General features: G+C 34.4%; 2 protein-coding genes across 4 annotated transcripts in view; both read left to right on the top strand.

Annotated features, from left to right (window-relative positions):
* LOC102584794 (histone acetyltransferase GCN5) overlaps positions 1-12,452 on the top strand; it is a 32,325-nt gene extending 19,873 nt beyond the window's left edge. The window contains exons 9-13 of one of the 2 annotated variants that reach the window (XM_006341268.2): positions 6,265-6,319; positions 6,505-6,611; positions 6,919-7,012; positions 11,738-11,879; positions 11,964-12,452. In XM_006341268.2, the coding sequence (XP_006341330.1) occupies positions 6,265-6,319; positions 6,505-6,611; positions 6,919-7,012; positions 11,738-11,879; positions 11,964-12,027 (462 nt within the window). In that variant the 3' untranslated portion in view covers positions 12,028-12,452. Of the gene's footprint in view, positions 1-6,264; positions 6,320-6,504; positions 6,612-6,705; positions 6,779-6,918; positions 7,013-11,737; positions 11,880-11,963 lie in introns of those variants that run through there. The other variant, XR_001472714.1, reaches the window with a different exon arrangement.
* Positions 12,453-15,780: 3,328 nt separating this feature from the next.
* LOC102584466 (uncharacterized) lies at positions 15,781-20,341 on the top strand. 2 transcript variants are annotated; one of them, XM_006341267.2, is made up of 3 exons: positions 15,781-15,991; positions 18,390-18,582; positions 18,651-20,341. In XM_006341267.2, exons 1-3 carry the CDS (start codon positions 15,974-15,976, stop codon positions 20,177-20,179), a joined length of 1,740 nt encoding a protein of 579 aa, XP_006341329.1. In that variant the 5' UTR covers positions 15,781-15,973; the 3' UTR covers positions 20,180-20,341. The 2 variants fall into 2 exon arrangements, with proteins under 2 accessions (XP_006341329.1, XP_015161606.1); XM_015306120.1 differs by lacking the exon at positions 15,781-15,991 and adding an exon at positions 17,888-18,182.
* Positions 20,342-24,534: the final 4,193 nt, after the last annotated feature.

The raw sequence follows: 24,534 nt of genomic DNA, 5'->3' as shown, positions 1-24,534 counted from the left end.
AGTTTTGTGTGTGGTTTAAAACTCTACAAAAAAAATTCTTTCCAATTATACCCTTGAGTTATTATGGAATTTTCTATTTTATATAATTGGGTCAAGGTAGATAATTAACGGACAATATTATTTTTTTATAGCATTTTAACTAGCTAGGAGAATAAAATTTTTATTGTCATGTTCACTATTTTCTCACTTAAATTATTTGAGAGTAAATAATTGTCATCTTAATAAATTGGAGTTAATGTCTCAAAAGGTCACACAACTATAATAATTTATAGAGAAAATTTATTGAACTTTGTTTTGTATCAATAAATTAAAAAAAAAACTCTTTATCATAAAAAAAAATAAAAAACAATAAAATAAAAAAATAAATATAGCAAAATAAATTAAACTATTTTTATACTCGAGATGTTTATATATATATATTTATGCTCTTGTTTTAGACTACTTGTGTAATGTTTAATGGACTTCCATTAAGAGGCAATATTTGACTTATGAATTGTTCTTAAATTCATACATCAACATTAGCATATTAGTCGGATTATAATATTTTATATTAATAATAAATAGATTAAATAACTCATATTTTAGAAACAAAAAATTATATCTAAATAATAAAATTTGTAAGCTAATTTATTTAAATAAATTTATTAGTATAAATATAAAACATAAAATCAAGAAAATAAACAAAATGATTAAAAGGATTTGAGGGTCCACCGAGTTTAGAAGGCTGTGATTGGTCCAAAGGGCGGGTCACAGACGGATTTCTCGGTTATCAAAAAAAATAAAAATAAATAAATAAATAGATTAAATAACTTATATTTTAGAAACAAAAAAGTATATCTAAATAATAAAATTTGTAACCTAATTTATTTAAATAAATTTATTAGTATAAATATAAAACATAAAATCAAGAAAATAAACAAAATGATTAAAAGGATTTGAGGGGTATTTTTGTCTTTACCCCAGAATTTAGTCCCATGGTATTAGAACTAATACCACCAAATGGAAGGTATTAGTTATACACCCTATAATACCATGTAGGGTGTATAACTAATCCATGTATGATTATACATAGACCCAAAATTCCTACCAAACATAGTACTAAATAATACCACACATAATACTTGGACTATTTCTCCTAATACTCCCTACCAAACGACCCCTTAATGTTTTAAGCAACTGTTTTATCCACAGTAGCTCACAAGTTGCTACAACCATTGCTTGATATTTTGCTTCTGCACTAGATCAAGCAACCACATTTTGTTTCGTCTTTTCCAGGACACCAAATTACCTCCTACTAAAACACAATATCCACAAGTAGAACGCCTCTCAGAAAGTGATCCTATCCGATTAACAATGTGTATATCCAATGATTTGCCCATGGCCTTTATCTTTGAGAAGTAGGCCTTTGCTTGGAGCCGACTTTATATATTGCAGAATGTAGACGACTGCATCTGAATGATTCTTACAAGGAGAAACCATAAACCGACAAACACCACTTCATAGGAATAGTAATGTCTATTCACTGTGATATAGTTCAACTTACCAACCAACCGACTAAATCTTCCAATATCATTGAATGGCTCCCCCTATCTCGATGTGAGTTTAGCATTTAGATCCATAGAAGTGTCAATGGGTCTACATCCTGTCATTGTTGTCTCCTCAAGGTTGTCTACGACATACTTTTGTTATGAAATAACGATGCCTAATTTGGATTAAGCGACCAAAATATCCAGAAAATACTTCAGTCTGCCAATGTCTTTAGTGTACTATCTTGATTATTGTCGGTGATAACAATATCATCAACATATATCACCAAATAAATCCACATACTTAGAGCAAAATTTAGATAACTTCACAACGAGTCATGACAAACTTCTAAATTAGTATGTTGAGCTTCCTAAACTAGGCTCGAAGAGATTGTTTCAGACCATAGAGTGACCAACCCAATCGACATACAAGGCTACTAGACTCCCCCTAAGCAAAAAAACCAAGTGGCTGGCCCATATCCACTTTATCCTCATGGTCATCGTGGAGAAAAACATTTTTTATGTGCAACTGAAAAATAGACCAATGACAGACAACAACCATGCATTGAAAAGACGGACATATGCTATTTTAGCCACGGGAGAGAGTATTACTGTAATCAAACCCAATTATCTAAGTATACCCCTTGGCAACAAGGCGAACTTTAAGTCTATCAATTTGACCTTTCGAACCAACTTTGAGTAAATAAACCCAACAACAATCAACAATAGATTTACTTGAAGAAGAGGAACAATCTCCCAAGTACCACTCACATATAAAGTACACATCACATTAATCAAGCTTGTCGCCATCTTAGATGAGTAAGTGCTTCACTTGTAGACAAGTATGTAATAGACGTGAATCATCTATGCTTGATGTTGGATGCGAATGACAATGATAAGTCAGGGTGGTGGCACTATGGTTGGAGATGTAGAAGTAACCATGGATTCCTCAAAAGTTAGTTTAAGTAAGACCTCAGAGATATCAAGATAATCAAAAAATGTAAAGTAAGGTTGAGACTAAAAAAATGTGACATTAGTTGACATAAGATACCAAGAAAGATTAGGTGAGTAGCATCGATACCTCTTTTGGACCCAAGAATAATCAAGAAAGATACAATTTAGAGCACAAAGGTCTAATTTATTTTTCCCAAAGGCTAAGGTATGAACAAAACATCCTCTCCCAAAGACACTGGGTAAGAGAGTTTAGAGGTGATTAAGGAAACAATACTGAATAAGGAATCTGATATTTAGTGGAAGTTAAGAGAATCCGATTTATTAAATTGCAAGATGTGAGAAGCACATTGCCCCCAACAAACACAATGGAACATGAGATTGAATAAGAAGAATGCGAGCAGTTTCAATGAGGTGCTTATTCTACCTCTTTATAGTACCCCCATTATGTTGAGGGGTGTACAAACAAGATGTCTAATTAATCATTTCTTGGTGAGTCATAAACTGCTAAAACTAGGAGGATAAATATTCTAAGGTATTATCACTACGAAAAGTATAAGTAGAAACACCAAATTGATTTATATTTTTGCACAAAAACTCTAAATCTAGAAAATAACATAAAATGATCTTTTATTAAGAAAATCAAAGTACATCTTGATTAATCATCAATAAAATGAATAAACTAACGAAATTCTACAGTTGAACCGACTCTACCAAGACCCCAAATATCTGAATGAACCAATGAATAAACCAGACTCCACAGCTTTCATCACTACGAGTAAAGTTAGTGCAAGTGTATTGCCCACGTTAACATGACTCATAATCTAATGCGATAGACTAAACAAACTAGGCACCATCTTCTGTAGTTTGAAAAACTTTGGTGCCAAACGTTTGTGGTATAAGTCTGGTGGATTTGTAACATTGTAGTTGGAGAGGTGAGGGCCCTGTACCAATTGTCTGTCTCGTACTGTGGTCCTGCTTAACAAAAGAATCATCAAGAAATATAACGGTGCAATTAAGGGCATGCATCAAACAAATGACAAATACAGAACTAGGACTTCTAGGGACAAAGAACAAAGTTTAGAGTAATGGAGGATTAGCTTGTCTAACTCTTTTTGCTCTTATTTGGATCCCATAGGCTAAAGTAACATTGGGAAGAAATTGTGAATAAATAATATTTGATAAAAGTGATATATTACCGGACATATGATAAGAAGTGCATGAGTCCATGATCTACCGTCCTAGGGTATTAGACTTTGAAACACAAGAAAAACAATTACCAACAACTGAAGTACAAGACTGAGCAACCGAGACTACTTGTAGTGATGTCTGCTTACTTGCTTGATAATGAAGGAACTCATTATACTTCACTTTAGATAAAGAAAACCTCTTGTTACATGTTGACCAACTTTACGAGTGTATCCAAGCCTATTACAATAACTACACTTGGGCCAAAATCTTCCAAAATGGGATCCTTGTCAATTCTTCATAGATCAGGATGCTCGATTATCTATTATTTGAGATTGGAGGAGCGAGGAGTCAATGGTTGGTGATTAAGTCCACGGTGTGATTGAGTGGCGCGACAAGGCAAAGTAATCGAGAGAATATTTCATCAATTGTAGGACCTATTGGACTAGCCAAAATCTTATCACACATAAAATCAAGGTCATTAGGAAGTCTATCAAGTGTAAGTACTAGAAACAAAGTCCGTCTTTGCTTATGTTGTTTTTCAACGTTCGTTGTGACTATATCAACCTATCAAATTCCTCCATGTTTGCTTGTACCAGTCCCAAGTAAGTAGACAAATCCAATTTTATTTTTTTAAAGTGTGTCATCTGAGATATCATGTCATAAAAATGAGATATGTCATGACTGTATAAAGCGTGAGCCTTTTCCCAAACTAAATAACATATGTTGAATAGACGAAACAAGGGCATCAACTTGGAATCAATAGATCGCCATAAGATACTATATAATTAAGCATCAACCTTCTCCCACTGTGCTTTGGTCCTTTTCATGAACCGAACTAGCCTTTTTCGTTAAGTGATCTCGAACATCTAGACCCTAGCACCAAAACTCAACCAAGGAAGCCCAAACTAAATTCAATTTCTGTATTTTTGGAGCCAAAAATATCGACCACGAAAGACATGTTGAATCGAAGAGATATCTAGTAAATAACCATCTAAGATTGCGAAAAAGGGTTAAAACTCACTGTAACCCCAAAAAACACTATTCTATTGACTGATGTGCAACGGAACCTTGTGGGTGGGGTTAGAAATAGGAGGACAACCAACTTAGACAAGGGCTCAGATTAGGTTGCAAGACACATATTTGAGTGGCAAAATTCCTTGTTGTACAAATAGCGACCTGCACAATTGGTGTAAAGATGCCCCCTGCTTTCCCTAATATGCACTTGATGAAATCAGGAATAGGGTTCAGGCGATTAGAATATACATTAAAGTGGAGGGAACTTCTCAGAATTACTATAAGAACACACTAGAAGGAAAACAACTTGAAAAGTAGCCGGAAAGGGCTTCATGCGGTGGCGCATGTGTCAAAAGCGTTGTCGGCGTCAGAGCTCCGAGAGGTATGTGAGAGCACATGTAGGGTTGTCTACCAGAAGGGTTGACTGGGTTTGTCGCTGGTAGTGGGGGAGCCTGTGATGGTATTGGTTTTCGCACAACTCTAACAGAAAGTAACATGACCCAAGTTAGATCTGAGGAGTCACCAGAAAAACGCACGGCAACGGATTTGTTTTTCCCCAGATGGTTCTCGCTGTTGCTCTCATACCACGTGAGAAGTAAAGACATGGGAAAAAATATTATTAAGATGTGCGTCTCTATTATTACACTGAGCACACTAATACCTATTTGTGGAGAGGTATCATAATAGAGTCAAAATCACGATCAGAGTCTGTCTGGATAAAAGGCAGAATCCAATCCCCTTCTTCCTAATCTTATTGGCCTTACAGCGGGCCTAAGAGCAAGGAAGTCTCAACTCCCCAATTCCCCAGGGTGAGGGGTGAACCTTCACTCGATTTATGATCAAGACTATTTCAAACTTCAAGTATTGGAGAGAAAGGGCCTTGTCCAAGACAAACTCCTTAACTTAATGCTTGAAGAAGAGAATCTTTGCTCTATTATTAATGAAACCCCTTACTCAAACATAAGAAAGGAGGCTTATCACTTTCTTGAAGACAAGCTTCAGCCTGTTGGCGATCCACGCCATGCTTTTCAGCAATATTTTACACATTACATACAATCCATATCCATTTAGGACACTAAATACATTGATATTCTAACAAATCATAGTATCTTTGCCATCATTTTCTAGTTTTAGTAAGTTGTAAATATCAATCTGTAAATGACTTGTTTTTGGTTTGCAAAATGAAATTTATTAATGGGAAATGTTTCTTTTAGACTTGTTAACTTGTCAACAGACTTAGTTGCGCGGACTCTTCACTTTTGATGCCGCACCCATCTCGGATTCTTCAAAAATACACTACTTTTGGCGAATCCGACACGCACCCGTTGGCATTTTTGAAGAGTCCGAGCAACATAGTCAACAGATTATGTAAAAAATTTCCGAGGACAAAAGACAGTATCTCAGAAGATATCTTCTTTTATTTGAGAGGCAGTTCAAATTCTTTTCGATTGCAGATATGGTCTCATTTGGACATTGTTTTCTTTGTAACTGGATTGGTCTGATGTTGCAATACTATGTTTTGCTGCTATCGTGAAGAAACTGTTGGATTTTGAAGTTCACTAATCTTGACTAACTTATTTAGAAGGAAGCTGGCATTCCCAAAAAGGCCATCAAGGTTGAGGATATCCCTGGCTTGAGTAAGTTCTTTCTATCTTTATTTCCTTTTTCTTAGTTTCTATATTTCTTATGGATATGTAGAATTTCTAAACTCTGCTCTCTATAAGTGTGATCTGAGTCCCTATAACTTGCCTTAAGCTGTATTCTTTTTGTGCTCCAATAATCTTAAATTTCTTATGGGAATTTGCTGTTGACATCTTAATAGGAGAGGCTGGATGGACTCCTGATCAATATGGTCATTCTCGTTTCAAAACAGTAAACTCCTTGTCAGATCAGAAATCTTTGACTGCATTCATGCGCTCACTCCTGAAAGTAAAACTCTTGTTTTTCCTTTTTCTAAAAATTTATAGTTGCCACATCATTAAATATGTATCATAAATTATATTTTTTGAAATAATGACTATAGAAGCTAACTTGGCAAAGTTGAGTGAGTTGGGTAACAAAACAAAGTTGAGTGACTATGAAGGCCAATTACCAAAGTTGAGTGACCACCCAAGCTTCTAACTCTTGCTTGTTTTATTTAAGCTTTTGGTGCACAAAGGCCAGCTAGCACGACTTTAATTGACTATTTCTTTAGTTAAATAGGCACATCTTTATTGAATTTTTCCCTCCTGTGCAGATAATGCATGACCATCCCGATTCCTGGCCGTTCAAAGAACCTGTTGATGCACGGGATGTTCCTGATTATTATGACATCATCAAAGATCCAATAGGTAATGGATATTTGCCTTTTGTTCCAGTGGTGGTTGTTGACAATCTACTTGAAATTTTATTGAATTTTCTCTTCTTTTTTTCCCCGTAAAAGTTATTTGTATTTCAAAATTTTGATGCACCAATCAGTTTCTACATGAATTTAAAAGTTGAACTGTTAAATGGACTTTGAGTCTAAGTCAACCCTAAAAACTAGCTCAAGACGAGAGGATTGCTCAAAAACCATATAAAGCGACCTCCCGTATAAATAGAAGGTGGTAACTCTAAAAAGTATAATGGCTGTTAGCATTACTAGTAGATTGTATACCTTTTGAAGTGCAATTGATTGTAGAGGTGTGCAAAAATCGAACCGGAAAAAATGCTATTGGTTTACCATTAGTCTATTATTGGGTTAAGGAGTTTTTAATGGTTTTATAAAAAAAAATTATTATCTGTTTGGATTTGGTTTTTTAATATTGGGTGATTGAGTAAATCGATAACCCATTAAGACTAGTAATTTACTACTTTACCCTATATAAATATTAGGTACTGATTGGTTACTACCTTTGCCATTTAGCCTTCAATTCCACATTATTTTCTTTGTTCTTTTATTTGTGTTGCACTTGTATAGTTCTTCTCATGTTAGTTACTAGTGTTTCTATTTTATGGGCATTATGTAAAGTTACATTATTGTCTAGTCGTGTCAAATTGTTGGAGAAGTCATATATTTATTTTATGAGCATTTTCTTATTAGTTAAACCGAAAACCAAACCGCAAGGACCAAAAACCGAAAAACCGAGAACTAATAAAAATATCCTATTGGTTTAGTGTATTTAAAATTCGAAAATTGATAAATTGAGCCGATAACATAAAAATCGAATTGAATCGACCGATGCACATCCCTCATCGATTGACTAGAAGAAGGCAAGTCCTTAGTAGGTGCAAGGTCCAAGAGATGAATCAACTGGGCCTAATGGTGGACGCGGACGACAATGATAAGTCAGGAGTGGTGACACTATGGATGGAGATGTAGAAGTAACCATAGATTCCTCAAAAGTTAGTATCGGTAAGACCTTAGAGATATCACGATGATTGAAACATTTATAGTTAGGTTGAAACTCAAAAAAATGTGGCTTCGACTAACAAAATATCAACGAAGATCAGGTGAGTAGCAACGATACACTTTTTGAACCCGAGAATGACCAAGAATTACACATTTGAGAACACGAGAGACTAATTTATCTTTCTTCGGGGCTAAGTTATGAACAAAACATGTGCTCTTAGAGACATGAGGGGGGGGGGGGTTGAATATAAAGGTGAATAAGGAAACAATATGGAACAAGGAATCTGATTCCGAATTGAAGAGAGGGCATTCAATTAATTAAATAGCAAAATGTGAGGACTGCATCACCCCAAAAATGCAGCAGGACATGAGATTGAATGAGAAGAGTGTGTAGTCTCAATGAGGTGTCTATTCTTCGTCTCAGCTACCCCTTCTGTTGAGTGGTGTACATACCAGATGTTTCATGACTAATTCCTTGGTGAGTCAACAGATGCTCAAACTGGGAGGATAAGCATTGTAAGACATTATCACTATGAAAAAATATGAATAGAAACACCAAAAATGATTTTGTATTTTAGCACAAAAACTCTGAATATAGAAAGTAACTCCGAACAATCTTTCATTAAGAAAATTTAAGTACATCTTGATTAATCATCAATGAAGTGACAAAATAACTACATCGTTAGGTTGAACCAACTCAACTAGGACCCCAAATATCATAATAAACTAGTGGAAAAACTAACTCTACACACTCGCAACACTACGTGGAATGGTAGTGCATGTGTCTTTTTCAAGTTGACACGACTCACAACATAATGTGGATAGACTAGACTAACTAAATGCCATCTTCTGTAGCCCGAATAATTTTTTTTTGATGACCGTAGCTTGAATAGATTTAGATGTCCCAAATGCTTACGGATTAGGTCTGGGATCTGTAACATTGTAGCATGGCATGTTGTGGAATAATTAGAAGTAGTAAGATAGTAAAGGTAGTGCAGGTGTATTTTTCAAGTTGACACGACTTACAATGTAATGTCGATAGACTAGACTAACTAAACGCCATCTTCTGTAGCTCGAATAAATTTGGATGTCCCAAATGCATATGAATTAGGTCTGGATGATCTGTAACGTTGTAACATGGGATGCTGTGGAATAATTAGAAGTAGTAAGATAGTAAGGCCTTGTGATTCATGCCTTGCGCCAATCGTCTGTCTTGTATGAGTAAAGAATCATCAAGAAATATTATGGCACAATTTAGGGCATTAAACGGCTAACAGATGCACTATTTAAAGGACAGCCTGAAACCTAAAGAACAATGTTTAGAGTGACTGAGAATAGGGGGTTAGCTTGTCCAACTCCCTTTGCTATATTTTGGGCCCATTGGCTTATGTAACAATGAGAAGAGATTGTGAATAAACGTTATTTGACAAAAGTGAGTTGTCTCTTATCACCAAAAACATGATCAGAAGCATCGGAGTCCTTGACCCATGGTACAAGGGTATTAGACTATGAAGCAAAAATATTACCACCAACAGAAGTATCATGCTGAGCTACTGAGGCTACTTGTGGAGATGTATGTGTACTTGCTCAATACTAAAGGAACTCATTATATTACCCTTCAGATAAATAAATTCACCTGCATTGTTAGTCTGAGCAACATGAGAATTCTTAGGTGGTCGACCATGTAGAGAGTCGTATAATGCACGAGTGTGTCTAAACCTATTACAAGAACTACACCTAGGTAGCAGAGAATCGTATACTTAACGAGTGTGTTCACCTAGGTAGAGATGACATAAATTAGAGAGATTGCTTGAAGAAGGCCAATGGAGTCGCCAGATTAGGGTTCTGATCCCCGTTAGTTTACAAGCTGGCAAATCTGGCTCGAAACACTTCAAGGAACCAGATCTACTGCTGGAAGCTATTGGCTACCTTCCAAGTAACAAGATCTGTCCCGAGAAGCTGTTGGACATTTCACAAAAATAAAAATTGGTTGGAACTTGGAAGAAATTAGTACGGTTCGGCTTGGAATCAATGGGTGAATCCAACAGGAAAAAGAACTGATCTAGAAAGTGGTCAGAAACTGCTCACACGCCGGTGTGTGTTTCAGATTTGTCGCCGATGTCGTATATCTAACAAGTGCGTGAGGGTGCATTGCTGGGTTTCTGCCGGAGATTTTTTTGGGGTTTGGTCGCTAGACGTTGCTGCACCTTTTGGTTGTGTTACTTATCATAAAATACTGGCGACAAGAGAGATGACACAGGGCATATCCAAAAGTCATCGGAAAAATATGCAGTGATTGGCTTTTTTGTCCTCGGGATTTCTCACGGTAGCTCTGCTACCAAGTGAGAAATAAAATCTCAAGACATTAATTAATAAGATGCGTAAACTAATTATTACACTGAGCTCTATTTATAGACCACATATTACAATCCTCTTCCATGTCGGGATACAATCCTATTCTAATACGGCCATGAAAGTTGCTGAAAAATTTTCATACAAAATTCTCTTCCAATATATTGGTGACCTTAACAAGGCTGGAAGGGACAAAAGAAATATTTTGTTGTTTTTTCAACAATTTCTGATCTCTAGTGGACCACTTAATAGGATTCGAGCCCAAATGAAATTCCGACCATCTATCAGAGAAAAAAGAAAGAACGGATCTTGCTTCGGTTTCTTCCAAATTTAGATGATTAATCATCTACTTCTCACGTTCCTGGAATAGATGGGACATTAAGGAGTATCCAGTTAGGCATTTTGTGAATTGGTCCGATTCTATCTCTTTTCGTTCTGTTTGAAGAAAGGAAGGAATCCAAAGAATCGATCTTTCTTTTCGTTGTTGAATCTTTCTTTGATTAATCAATGTGGGATATTCCGAATCCTCATTACTAATGGAATCCAAATGATCTTTGGATTGATCATAAGATCCTTTTAGTTGGCTAGAATTTGTTATGAAATCATATTGAATATTTGACGGTACATTTTGTACCTTGCTAAATCCTTGTATTCTCTTGATACGTTCCTCAAAAAATCTGATATGTGAAGCGGAAGAGAAAATAAGTGAGAATTCAACCTTGATTATTCACCCAAATTATTGGGGTTTAAATAACTATATTTGCATGTGCTAAAAAGGAAAGAAAGTTACTATCTAATTACAATACGAGTAAATTAAGCCACTTATTATATTTATGTATATTCTAGAATATTTGTAAGAATTTGAACACTTTCTGTTGCTAAAGCATGGACAGATTTCCAAAAGGTCCTATAACCGTGGAGGCTCTTGGGGACAATGTCAGAGACACAATTGTGTCCAAGTTTATTTTCATTCCTTCAGCACATACACACATGTTATGAATGGATATTTCCTGTATGACTTTTTCTATTTTTCTTTCTCTGTACTTTACCATGTGAGAGGTAAGACCAAATCAGACTTCGGACCTTTTAAGAGATGAAAAACATCCTCTCTTTTTTTCTTGTTGTGGGGGGGGTTGATATAATACATGTATGGAGAGTCCATGAACTACTGTTCCTTTGATTTTGATTTTGGAGTCTGCTTGTCCCATGCAATCTTTCATGTGCTGATCTACATCAAGATTCAAATCTAAATGCTCTTTTCCCCTTTGGACCCTTCTTTTAGTTTCATTGATAATTAATTTGTGAATTTTTGTTATGGTTATGTACAATGCAGATTTAAAAACAATGTCAAAGCGGGTTGAGTCGGAGTTATATTATGTGACATTTGATATGTTTTTGGCGGATGTGAGAAGGATGTTTGCTAATGCTCGCACCTATAACTCTCCTGAGACCATTTACTACAAATGTTCAACCAGGCAAGTGTATTGCTCTTTAATGCTCTCTTCTTCTTTTCCATGTTTAATTTTTTTAATTTTATCATTTTATGCATCCCCTTACAGGCTTGAATCACATTTCTCAAACAAAGTTCAAGCTGGTCTACAGTCTAGCATCAAGATTCAGTAGGAAGTTCATTATTAGCTATTTATGAAGTTGATTCTGGTTCAAGTGAATCCTGTCATAATTGATGCCTTATCATATCATCCGACCCCGGGGTTTTATGAGAGTATTTGTATAATTTGTATACTAAGTAGATGTACAATAGTTAATTTATTGTAATGAGAAGTTGTTACTTAGTGTTGCATTGCGTCAGAGACTGGTGGTGAGTTTTACACCAGTTGTGTCCCAGTGGCTGGTGGTACACAAAGCAATCTTATATGTAACCCCAAGGTGGTACATGTTTATTCTGTAAAAAGCTGTCACTGACGCATTCTTATGTTAGTGTTAAATTATGCAACCAATTAGGGTTGTATGACTTATTTGGTTAGCAACTGTTGTATCCGACTTGACTTATGAAATTGACGCATCAGATATGCACTTAGCTCTTTAAATTGAAATGTGAAAATACGTGAAGGTCAAGGTAATGTAGAAAGAAGTCTGGAGTTAAAAAGGACCATTTTTTCAATGGAAATATACAATGGTTACTTTTTCTATTTAACCAAATAATATTAACGGGTCTGTAGACAGCCGTCATCTATAGAATGTTTTTTTTTTGAACTTGCTCTTTGTTGAGTGATATTCTTAAATTTTTTTGTGATGTCGTTACAAGTTGAGTGATATGCTTTTATTTTTGAGAAAGTTTCAGAAATAGCAAAGATAATAGACATAATAAGGCTCTATAACATAGTTTCGATAATTGCGTTCTATAGCTATAGTTCTGTGCTATGGAGGTTGTAGTTTGTAAATTTCGTTTGCCTGTTTGTATATTTTAGGAGTGTGCATTGGATTTTTCGGTTTTTTATTTTGAAAAAGTGTAACCCAATCGGAACCATTCAGTATGCCAATAATTAGAAACATAATCAAAGTTATAATAGCAACTTGAATATATATCACAAGTAAAATGTAAAACACAATAGTTAAAATTATATCAATTATAGATGTCCAAAGATAAAATATAAAGTAAATCATAATGAATTTTTGTAGTATATATTTAATCCCTTTTCAGTTGAAAATACTGAAAATTATAGTGCCAAATATTATTATTTATACTTAATTTCTTTTCTACATTTCATTTTCAATGATTTCATAATTGAATGGTTATGCTTTTGAACTATATTTGAAGCCTTTTTTTCGGCATCAATTGCTTGAATTATGCTTAGCGAGTAATAAATTTATGATGTTTTCTTTCTTCTTTTTTAATTTCATTATTTTTTATTGTGTTTTTCTTTTGTCGTGCAGGTTGATTAATGTGTGTGTTTGTTGTACTTGAATTATTTTATATATGAGATTACTGTTAAGTTGAATTGATATTTGTTGTAGTAATTATTATCATTGAAGCCTATCATAAAAAATCGTAATTGATACATCATTACGGTTTGCATGAAGTTTGATTGAATAAAAAAGAACAAAAAGAAAAAAATCACTACAAAATTATTTCATGTGAAAACGAAATAGAGGTTCGCTAATTTTATATTGTCTTATTTGTTTTTACTTAACTTTTTGTGTAAATCATGTATAAGGAAAACGACTACCGAATGAATGAAGGTTGATTATTTTTATATTTAAAATTTATTTTCTTTTGTACCTAAATAATGTGAAGGGAAAAACTTTTGACTGATTCCATTGATTTTGTTTTGTTGTGAAGATTTTTTATTTATTTTTTGTGATTAGAATTGTGGAGTGAGTGAATTACAAAGAATATAAAATATCTTATTCTCATGCATTTTTTGACATTTTTATATTCTATTTGTATCATAGTTTATAATAAAATTTTATGAAAATCTACATTGAACACACATATAATAATGGTATTATTTAATTTAAACCTATATTATTAGAAAAATATTTAAAAAGAAAATTTAAAATCTTACGGATACAAAAATGATCTAGCTAACAAGTTCATATATTTTCATCCAACTAGCCTAATTTATTATTATTATGATATTAATAGACATATTTTTATTGTTGATATTAATAATTATCATGATTCTTCATCTTTTATCTCTCAAATTAATTTTAACTAAAATATTATAGCATAAATTCATTGATACTTTATTTCACAAAATAATCGCATTCACTAGTAATAATAATAATATTCTCACCCCTACATACTAGAAATCATCACGGAATTGAAACTTTATATATATAAGCATCCTTTACCTGAAGCAATTGTCGCCTCTAGGTTGTGCCGTACCGTAGTCTTCTTTTCCGGAAGTTACTTTTGTTCCTCGTTATGATTTACAAATATTAAACTCTTTTTAACTTAAATTCAGTTTTTATACGTGGGCCAAATGACATAAGGTATTAAATAATTTTCAGATGTGACCCATTTACAATCAACTAAAAATTAGTTATTTAATAAATACTCATCAACTAAATAACTGTAGCTACACAAATAGTTCACTTTCATTTAAAATTTACAGGAAGGGTCGAAGTACTTTTAGTACTCAAAATGATCTAACGGATCGTTATAGAAGTGGCCTTCTACCTCAAAACTCTGCTTTTGAACATGTTTCTGAGTAGAACACAGAAAGAACCTTCAAATATTTATTAATGATCGACCTAAATCCATAATATTTACACGTTCAAAAATATTAAATTCAATCATTGTATCAATATAATAGCATGCATTTTCATTAGTTAAACAAATATTGTATTTATCATAACTTAATAGCTTTTGAAAATATATTCTTCTTTTTATAATTTTGTATTAATTGATATAATGCACACATGCAAAATACGTACACTAATTTAGTATAAAAAATTAAATATGCATGAGAGATCATGTATATTAATATATGTTAAATTAGGACACATTGCTGCAGAAGATCCAAATAGAAAAAAAAGAGGGGAAATATAAAAAGTCATAGGATACCATTTATAAAATCATTGATGTTAGATCAACTAACCTTTTGCTTTATTTGAAAATCCAACCATCCTCAACCTATTTATCCACTAAGGCATTTACTTTAATAATGATGCGGAAATCAAAGTAGTAACTTTTTGTTTATGAGGAGGACCATTTAACTCTTCTTCCAAGTAACTGATCTCTTATGACTTCTTACCAATTCAATATAAGAAAATGACATTTTCAAAATTACTCATCTGAAAAAATAAAAATGTCTTTTAATACCACAAGCACATTCTTTCTAATTTATTTCGAAAATATTTATTTTTCTAAATTTAATTTTAACTTCTTATTTTATTAATAATGATAATATTTCATAATAACATAACATGACTATAAATTTCAATTATTTTTGTAAAAGCATTACTTGTCCAATCAAATAGGCTAACATAAATTGAAATATATGGGGTAAAAACACAAGTAATATTGTGTTGTTTAATTCAAGGGTAGAACTTAAACATGTTGACAACTTAAAGAGTACTATTATATAATAGATAATTGAATTTAACTTTTAATTGATCATATTAGCTCACGACTCACCTACATTATTTTTTTAAATTTTAATTAGTGAACTATGAATTGAGTGAGAGCAATGAAATTTTTGGTTCAACGAAAATTAAAAATACTAGATATCCTAGTCTCTCCACAACAAAAGATGATATGTATCTTATAAAATTAATCAAATGCCCAAAAGCTGACCCAAACAACAATAATAATAAAAGAAAAAGTTAAGAGGTTAAAAAGTAAAAAGGCATTAGCCGTATAGACTATAATAATAAGAGGACAGGGGAATACAAGATGTTTTTGAATTGATTAATAGAATGCAAAGCTGAAAATGACAAGCAAGAAAACCTTCCCCCTAAATCAGCTTTAAGTGCTCTGAGAAAAGGTATAATCCCATATTACCCCTTCTTTTTTCATTAACATAAGCACATCACCTGCAAATGTAGCTTTCCTAGTTCAACTCTTGTGTTGTGTGTGAGATCTCGCCGGACGCCGGTGGCCATGGCATACCTTATCAAGGTAAATAATACACATCCAATCTTTTCTTCTATAACATATACATTGCTTTTCACATTAATTAATTAATACTCTACCTATCAGACACTCTTCAGATTTTGATTTTTCATCGTAATTTTTTCATATATTTAATTTTAAATTATCAATTATTATCATTTATATACTTTTCATCTAGTTTATAATATATATAAATTTCATTTCAAAAAAAAAAAAATTAAAAATTTCATAGGCAGATTTCTGACAAACTATTTAACTCTCAAAAGTATCAGTGTAATTTGATGCAATGCAACCATAGTATAAACAGAATAATTTTCATTTTCGATTGACGGAAGAAATAGTGATGTTAATGTTATCCTTCAGTTCCACCCCTTTTTTAGGACATTCCATGCCCTCAGGGTGAGCAAACTGCTCAATCACGATAGATGGGCTTCTACTTTTTCTCTCTATATTTTGTGCTGCTCTTTAGTTTACTACGCTTAATTATAATACTTCATAAGTTATGCTTGGATATGACTTTAATTGTTAAAAAAATTATGCCCCATTAAATAAGGCAGAAATTAGAGAACAACCCTTATTTATTTATTTTTGAAAAAATGTGCAAATTTATGATTTTAAATCCCACATCTCCGATGCTTTGGAAAAAACCCTTTTTTTAGACTGCTAATTCATACTCTTTTAGTTCATCTTTACTTGTTCATATACTAAAAATAATTGTTCAATAATATTTATTCAATTTGAAAAATTAAGAGGTAATTTATATATTATCTTTACTATTAATTATTACTCCCTCTGTCCCAATTTATATGACTCACTTTCCTTTTTAGTCAGTCCCAAAAAGAATGACACATTTCTATTTTAAGTAACAATTTGCCTATAAAATGTCTTTTTACCCTTAATGAAATGATTTACAACCACACAAATTTCTATCATTCATTTTGGACCACAAGTTTTAAAAGTCTTTCCATTTTTCTTAAAGTTTGTGCCAAATCAAAGTACATCACATAAAATGGGACGGAGGGAGTATTATTCAATATTTGATACATTTTTGAAACATTAAATTTAATATATTCAAAAAATAATATAATAATATTATTCCTATTATTTGTTGTTGCATAAAAATAGTTATTTTCAATTGCATATCAAAAGATGACTAAATTTGACCACAGGTCCGAAAAGTGGATAGCAACAAACTTTTTTTGTTGCTTTCTTAGATATCTTCTTGTTTCGTATATTTCCATATTGTTTTTTTTTTTAAAAAAAGAGTAACTTGTGGAAGTCATTTTTCTTTTACTGATTTAACATTAATTTCAAAAGAAAATTTGGTATGAATAAGTAAAATATAGGTTTTATAAAAGAGATGGAGAGAATAATACTCCATTTCTTCCATTTTATTAAGAACAACTTTTACCTATAGCAATTGATGTAATGTATTTTCCTATATTAAATGTATGAATTACTATTTATTTTATATCTTTTAAGATTTATCTATCAATTTGTAAGTTAGTGTTTATAAACTTAAAGAAGAATATATTAAAATTATTGAGATTAAGCGGGTCAAACTGGGCGGGTCAAGACCCAACCCATTTGAGCCCAAAGTAAACTTGAGCGGGTCAGGACCCAACTCAATTTCAATTTCAACCCATTTTAATATTTCCAATTTCAATTCAATCCGCCCATTTGACCCCCTAGTCGCTTCTCAAGAGTTAAACTTTATAAATTTTAACCAACATTTTTAAGATGTATATTTTCATCATATTGACATGAGAAAAATAGTAACTTATACTATATTTTATATAATTTTCAATCTTTTAAATTTAAAATATTGAATTATTTTAATTCAATTTAACTCCAAAAATTAGTTAAGTTGAGTGGTGTAAAGCTAAATTTGAAAGAAGGAAAGGAGAGTATATAGATAATGAGTAAATGAGTGATGTAGTAAGTATGACAAAAGAATTGTTACAAAGTTATTGACATAAGCACACGCTAGTGTATATTATTGATTATCTTGTCCAAAAAAGGAAGAAGCATAACGTGTTTATTGTTATTACCGTTTCATGCTTCCAACTTTAAAAGAATATGACGTACAAATTTTAAATATTTAGCTTTAAGTAATCCAACAACTTAACTTGAAGAATCAACAAAAAGTTATCCAATCCCATACTCTTGCTGTTAGTCAATTTAGCTTTGCATATTGGTAATGACTAATGACCTTTTGTGTTATGCTACTTTGCATTTAGTAATGGAATTTGTGCACCTTTTGAATATTTCTCTAGTTGTTAAATATGCTAATTGTAACTGCAACAAAGTGAAGCAGAGATATTGTTGCTTTATTTAAATACCAGATTTAGCTGATGTTGGGAAATTTTAGTATAAGTATCTCTTTGCGTTGTGTCAACTGCAGGATAGGGTTATATCTTGTATTATTTTAGTGTTAGCACTTGCTTTAAGAATCAGTTGTTCAAATTCAACCATGGGAGGAGGCAACTTAAATGCAACATTTTTGGTGGATAATATTACTTCAACAAAGAACATCATGTCACTCTCTATTGATGATGCCTTTTGCCTTCCTTCTCCATTGCCCACTTGGCCTTCAGGTACGTATGTACTTTCTCAAATTCGAACCTTTCTCATGATTAGTATTTGAATCACTTGTTAATTTCAGGTGGATGCTTTGCAAGTGGATTCATTGATCTTGGAGGATTACAAGTGTCTCAAATATCATCCTTAACTAAAGTTTGGTCTACTCATGAAGGTGGACCAGATAATCTTGGAGCTACATTCTTTGAACCATCAAATATACCAAATGGATTCTTTATGTTTGGTTCCTATACCCAAACTAATAATATTCCCCTTTTTGGGTGGACTCTTGCTGGGAGAGATACATCACGAGGTACGCTCAAGATGCCAACTGACTACACCCTTGTATGGAGTAGTCACAACTTGAAAATCAAGCAGGATGGTGTTGGCTACATCTGGCTGCCAATACCTCCTGAGGGTTATAAAGCCATAGGCCATGTTGTCACCACCTCGCCTCAGAAGCCTTCTCTGGATAAAGTCCGTTGTGTCCGTGATGATCTCACTGATGTATGTGAAAGTCATGATTGGATTTGGGGCACCAATGGCTTGAATGTGTACTCATCGAGACCTAGAGACAGAGGAGTGCGAGCTTTAGGAGTGGCAACAGGTGCTTTTATGGTTCAGAACAATGGAGCTGCAGAGTCATTAGCTTGTTTAAAGAATGTTAAATCTGATATATCTGCGATGCCAAATTTGAACCAAGTTAAGGCATTGGTTCAAGCATACTCTCCGCTGATTTACTTTCATCCTGATGAAGAATACTATCCCTCATCAGTGACTTGGTTTTTTCAGAATGGAGCATTATTATATACCAAAGGACAAGAATCTTCACCTGTAGGTATTCATCCCACAGGTTCAAATCTTCCTCAAGATGGTTCGAACGATGGTGCTTACTGGCTGGACCTCCCGATTGATGATGCTGCGAAAACTAATGTCAAGAAAGGAGATTTACAGGGTGCCACAGCCTACTTACACGTTAAACCAATGTTTGGTGCAACATATACTGATATTGCTGTGTGGCTATTTTATCCGTTTAATGGACCTGCAAAGGCTAAACTCGAATTCATGACCATTTCCTTGGGGAAAATTGGAGAGCACGTTGGTGATTGGGAACATGTTACATTGAGGATTAGCAACTTCAATGGGGAGTTACAAGGCATATACTTTTCACAACACAGTGGAGGGATTTGGGTACGTGCCTCTCAGCTAGAATTTCAAAACGGTAACAAACCCGTGGTGTACTCATCGCTGCATGGACACGCTGCTTATCCAGAACTAGGAAAGAATTTGCAAGGGAGTGGAGATGTAGGAATCAGAAATGATACAGGAAAGGGGAAGTTGATGGACATAGGAGCAAACTTCTTAATAGTAGCAGCAGAATACTTGGGTTCAACAATAGTGGAGCCAGTATGGCTTAATTATGGAAGGGAATGGGGTCCAAAAATTAGCTATGATATATCAAAAGAGCTGAGGAAAGTAGAAAGATTTATGATTGGGAAACTGAAGAAAGCTATTGAGAAAATAGTGAGAGATCTACCAAATGAGGTTTTGGGTGAGGAAGGACCAATAGGTCCAAAGTTTAAGGACATGTGGAGTGGTGATGAAAGGGGTTGAACATTGATATCCACAGGAATTTGCTTTGACCCAATATTTTTCTTATCTACTAGTCATTTCTCTCAAAACAAGTTAATTTGGTAAGACAGTAATAACAATGAAGATTTCTCAAAAGTATTTCATTCTCTCTATCGTCATAATAAATTAAGTACATATTCTTTAGGCTCCGTGACTATCTATTATTTCGTTTTATGTGACTATCTATTATTTCGTGTATTTTATTTGTAGTATTATTTTATTATTGTATTGTTGTGTTACTATATGTTGTTTTGTTACTATATATTGTTCATTATACTTCCATTATGTCTTTTCCTAGTTTGTCTCTGTCTTGAGCGGGGGATCCATTGAAAACAATCTCTCTACATCATCACTAAGGTAGAGATAAGGTCTGCGTACACACTACTCTCCCATACTAAAAGATCCCACTATGTGAGACTACATTGGGTATGATGCCTACCAATATATAATGTGTCATGCCCCGAGCCTACATCCTGGACGTGGTCGACACTCGAGAACCATTGTTGGTTCCCAAGTGAACCCTTCGCCTGACTGACTCAAGCATATATAAGCTTTAAAACATAATTTAAATTAATAGTCTCAAAACTTCTCAACTGAAACTATCTCAAATAATTTTAAAACAACAATAGTTTGCAAAAATGGTTCGGAAAGGAAATACTGAAAGAATCCTCTACATTGTCTATCTATGACGCCTCTATAGTTCAATATGGATGTCGGGACAAGGCTCACGACTCCTCAAAACTACTAAACTGAAAGACAAAATGGAGACCCCGGAATGCAAGGAGGGCTCACCAAAAGCTGTCTAGGAGTGGATGTGATCTCAATGTAGCGCCTGTTGATGATCCTGAACACTTGTATCTGCATCATTAGAAGATGCAAGTCAAATGACATCAGTACATTGAATATACAAGTATGTAATATAATCGAAGCGAAATAATTGAACTTAAGAGACTAAAATAATACTTTGCTGAATGCAAAGCATAAACATAGATAAAATCATTTAAAACTTCACAAGTAAAGATATGATAACTCGTTGAACTGTATGTAAAAGTATAATAGGAATAAAATAAAAGTACTTTTTACTTTAGTGGGGAGTTTCTCTAACCGACAACCATCACTATGAGCCTCATGATGATGCAACGTCTAGCCCACGCTGCCAGAACTATCCTATACCTTGTCGGGATATAGAACAAACTCAACTCATGGATCCACTATAAAGGTCTGCTAAAAGGCAGCAAGGAGTCTCCCGGAAGTCAGTGTGATCCTAACCCACACTGGCTACGTGGTTTATGGAGAATGTGAGTTGTCTGACCTCTTCTCCATATCCGTGCTCAATACTACTCCCAAAATATATAACTCAATGCTCCTAGAGACATAGGCTATAACCTTACCATTATACAACAACATATAACCAAGCCCTACTCTAGATGCATCACAATAGACGACCAAACCCTTTGTACCCTTTGGTAAGGTCAACACTAGAGTAGTAGTTAACCGAGTTTTCAATTTTTGAAAGCATTTCTCACAAGCTTTAGACCATGTAAACTTAGTTATTGTCTTTTGAATCAACTTAGTCAATAGGGATAAAATAGATGAAAACCCATCGATGAACCTTTTGTAGTAACCTGCCAACCCTAATAAACTCCTTATATCAGTTGGGGATAGTGGGTCTGGGTCAATTCCGCACTGCCTCAATCTTCTGAGTGTTGACTCGAATTCCTTCGCTAGACATGATATGGCCTAAGAACACCACAGATTCAAGCCAGAACTCATAATTAGAAAACTTGACATATAACTCTCGATCTTTGAGAGTTTGGAGGACTATTCTGAGATGACTGCATGATCCTCCTCATTGCTCAAGTAGATCAGGATGTTGTCGATGGATATGATAACAAACATATCTAGAAATTCCTTAAATACTCTATTTATGAGATCCATGAATGCTCCATGAGCGTTAATCAAACCAAATGACATAACAAAGAACTCATAATTACCGTAATGGTTCATGAATGTTGTCGTCGGGATATCACATTCTCTCACTTTCAAGTGATGATAGCCAGAGCTGAGGTCTATCTTCGAGAAGCAATGGCACCCTAAATTTGGTCGAAAAGGTCATGAATTCTAGGAAGGGTATACTTATTCTTTATGATGACCTTTTTCAAATGATGGTAATCAATACACATCATAATGAACCATCTTTCTTTCTCATGAATAAGACCGGAGCGCCCTAAGGTGGGACACTTGGTCAGATAAGAACCTTATCAAGAAGATCTCTCAATTACTCTTTTAACTTAGCTGGAGCCATTCTATATGAACGAATAAAGATGTTACAAGTATTTGGAAGGATATTTATTTTGAAGTCTATTTCCCTTTTAGAAGGGACTCTGAGAAGATCGTCTGGAAAGGCTTCTGGGAACTCACTCACAAATGGGGCTTACTTAAGAGGTGGTGTCTCAACACTAGAGTCAGTAACTCAGACTAAGTGATAGATGCACCCCTTAGAGACTAAATTTTTGGGCTTAATGTATGAGATCAAATGACCCTTAGGGACTGCTGAATTACTCCTCAACTTTAAAATTGAATCATGAAGGAACTGAAATTTGACTACTCGAGTTCTACAATCGACTGAGGCATAAGAATGATAATCCAATCCATACCTAGAACGACATCAAAATCCACCATGTTTAATTCAACTAAATCAGCCATGATATCTTTATGATAGACCGAGATGGTACAATTTCTATAGACTTTTTTTGCTAGAATAGACTCAACAGCAGGTTTACAAACATCGAAAGGTTCAAGAAGTTGTTCGGGGAAAGTCTCGAACCTCATGGATACGTAAGGATTTACAAAGGATAAACTCGCACTTGATCAACCAAGGCATAAAACATCAACAGAAAACACTTTGAGCATACTAGTGACAACATCTGGCGAGTTCTCCTTATTCTAGCGACTAGCCATCACATACGAATGGTTTGCACCTCCGCTTGTTCCTATTCCCCTTGGAGCAGCCATGTCTACTGGAGGTGCTAAAGAAGACTGGGCCTTATTGCCCCCATTACCTTGCTCCCCCTTTGGGAAGTCTCTCATAAAGTGACCCGTCTTACCACAATTAAAGTAGCCATTTGAGCCATCACGACATTCTCTTGGGTGGTTTCTGCCACACTTAGTACAAGTAGGGGTCCAAGTAGCCCCTTGTACCACACTACCTTGAGACTGAGTACTTTGGGCCTTAAATTCTAGAAATTCTAATTTTGGCAATCATTTCCGTTCCGTGGTGAAGGTGCACTGGTGGATGATGGGGCAGGTCCATACGACCTTTTTGAGAACATGAACGGTTCCTATTCCCAGTCTTCAGTTGGCCAGATTCATGGTTTGCTTTCTTGGCCCTCTTGTTGTGAAACTCCTCCATGTCCTTCAATATATCCTCCTCCACCCGATGAACATGAATCATAAGCCTAGCTATCTCCATGTCCCCTATCAACATAGCAATCTTACCCTCGTTATTCAATATAATAGTCCAAACACAAACAAACTCATTCTACTCCTCATATTCGCCACTAAGCATTGTGAGATAGCTAAATGAACTTGAGGCTGTACTCTTGCACACTCATAGACTTCTGCTTCCAGTTGAGGAACTCTCTCACTTTTTCTTCTCTTAGTTCCCAGGGAAAATAACTCCCCAAGAACGGATTCTCGAAGAACATCCAGCCTTGGGGTGGTGCATTTTCTCCCCTAGTCTTCGTCCACTGATCGTACTAGATCCTAGCAACACCCTTGAGCTGATATGAAGCCAACTCCACACGCTCTGCATCAACAACATGCATTACTTCAAACACTTTTAGAAGCTCTTCCACAAAGTTTTCTAGATCCTCATTGACCTTTGACCCAATGAACTCAGGGGGGTTCATTCTCAGAAATTCTAGACATATTATCCATATTCAGATGTCCCGCTCCTTGGCTACCAACCTATGATGTCACAACTTGAGTCAACATCTCGATGACATTCTGAAACTCAATATTTGTGATGTCACCTTGAAGAGGTTGCATTACTAGTGCATTGGGACCTTCTCGTGAATCTCATTCCTCTTAGAAGGACGCTCTCAAACAGTTCTTCATGGATGCGTGATATGGAAAGATACGCATAAGCATGAATTAGAAGAAATTCTCATAGAGTTAAACTCTATCGCACGAACAAGAGTATGAAGAAAATAGATAACTCCTAATATCCTGTAGCTTCCTTATTATAGATGTGGCATGCATCACACTGATAAAAATGACTCTACTAGATACGACTTCATAGAAACCCTAGGAAACTTGAACTCTGTGCTCTGATA

The sequence above is a fragment of the Solanum tuberosum genome, unplaced genomic scaffold (genome assembly GCF_000226075.1).
Source record: "Solanum tuberosum cultivar DM 1-3 516 R44 unplaced genomic scaffold, SolTub_3.0 scf00025, whole genome shotgun sequence".
NCBI lineage: Eukaryota > Viridiplantae > Streptophyta > Magnoliopsida > Solanales > Solanaceae > Solanum > Solanum tuberosum.
Note: the sequence above shows the minus strand (reverse complement) of the source record. Positions and strands in the feature narration are given on the sequence as shown.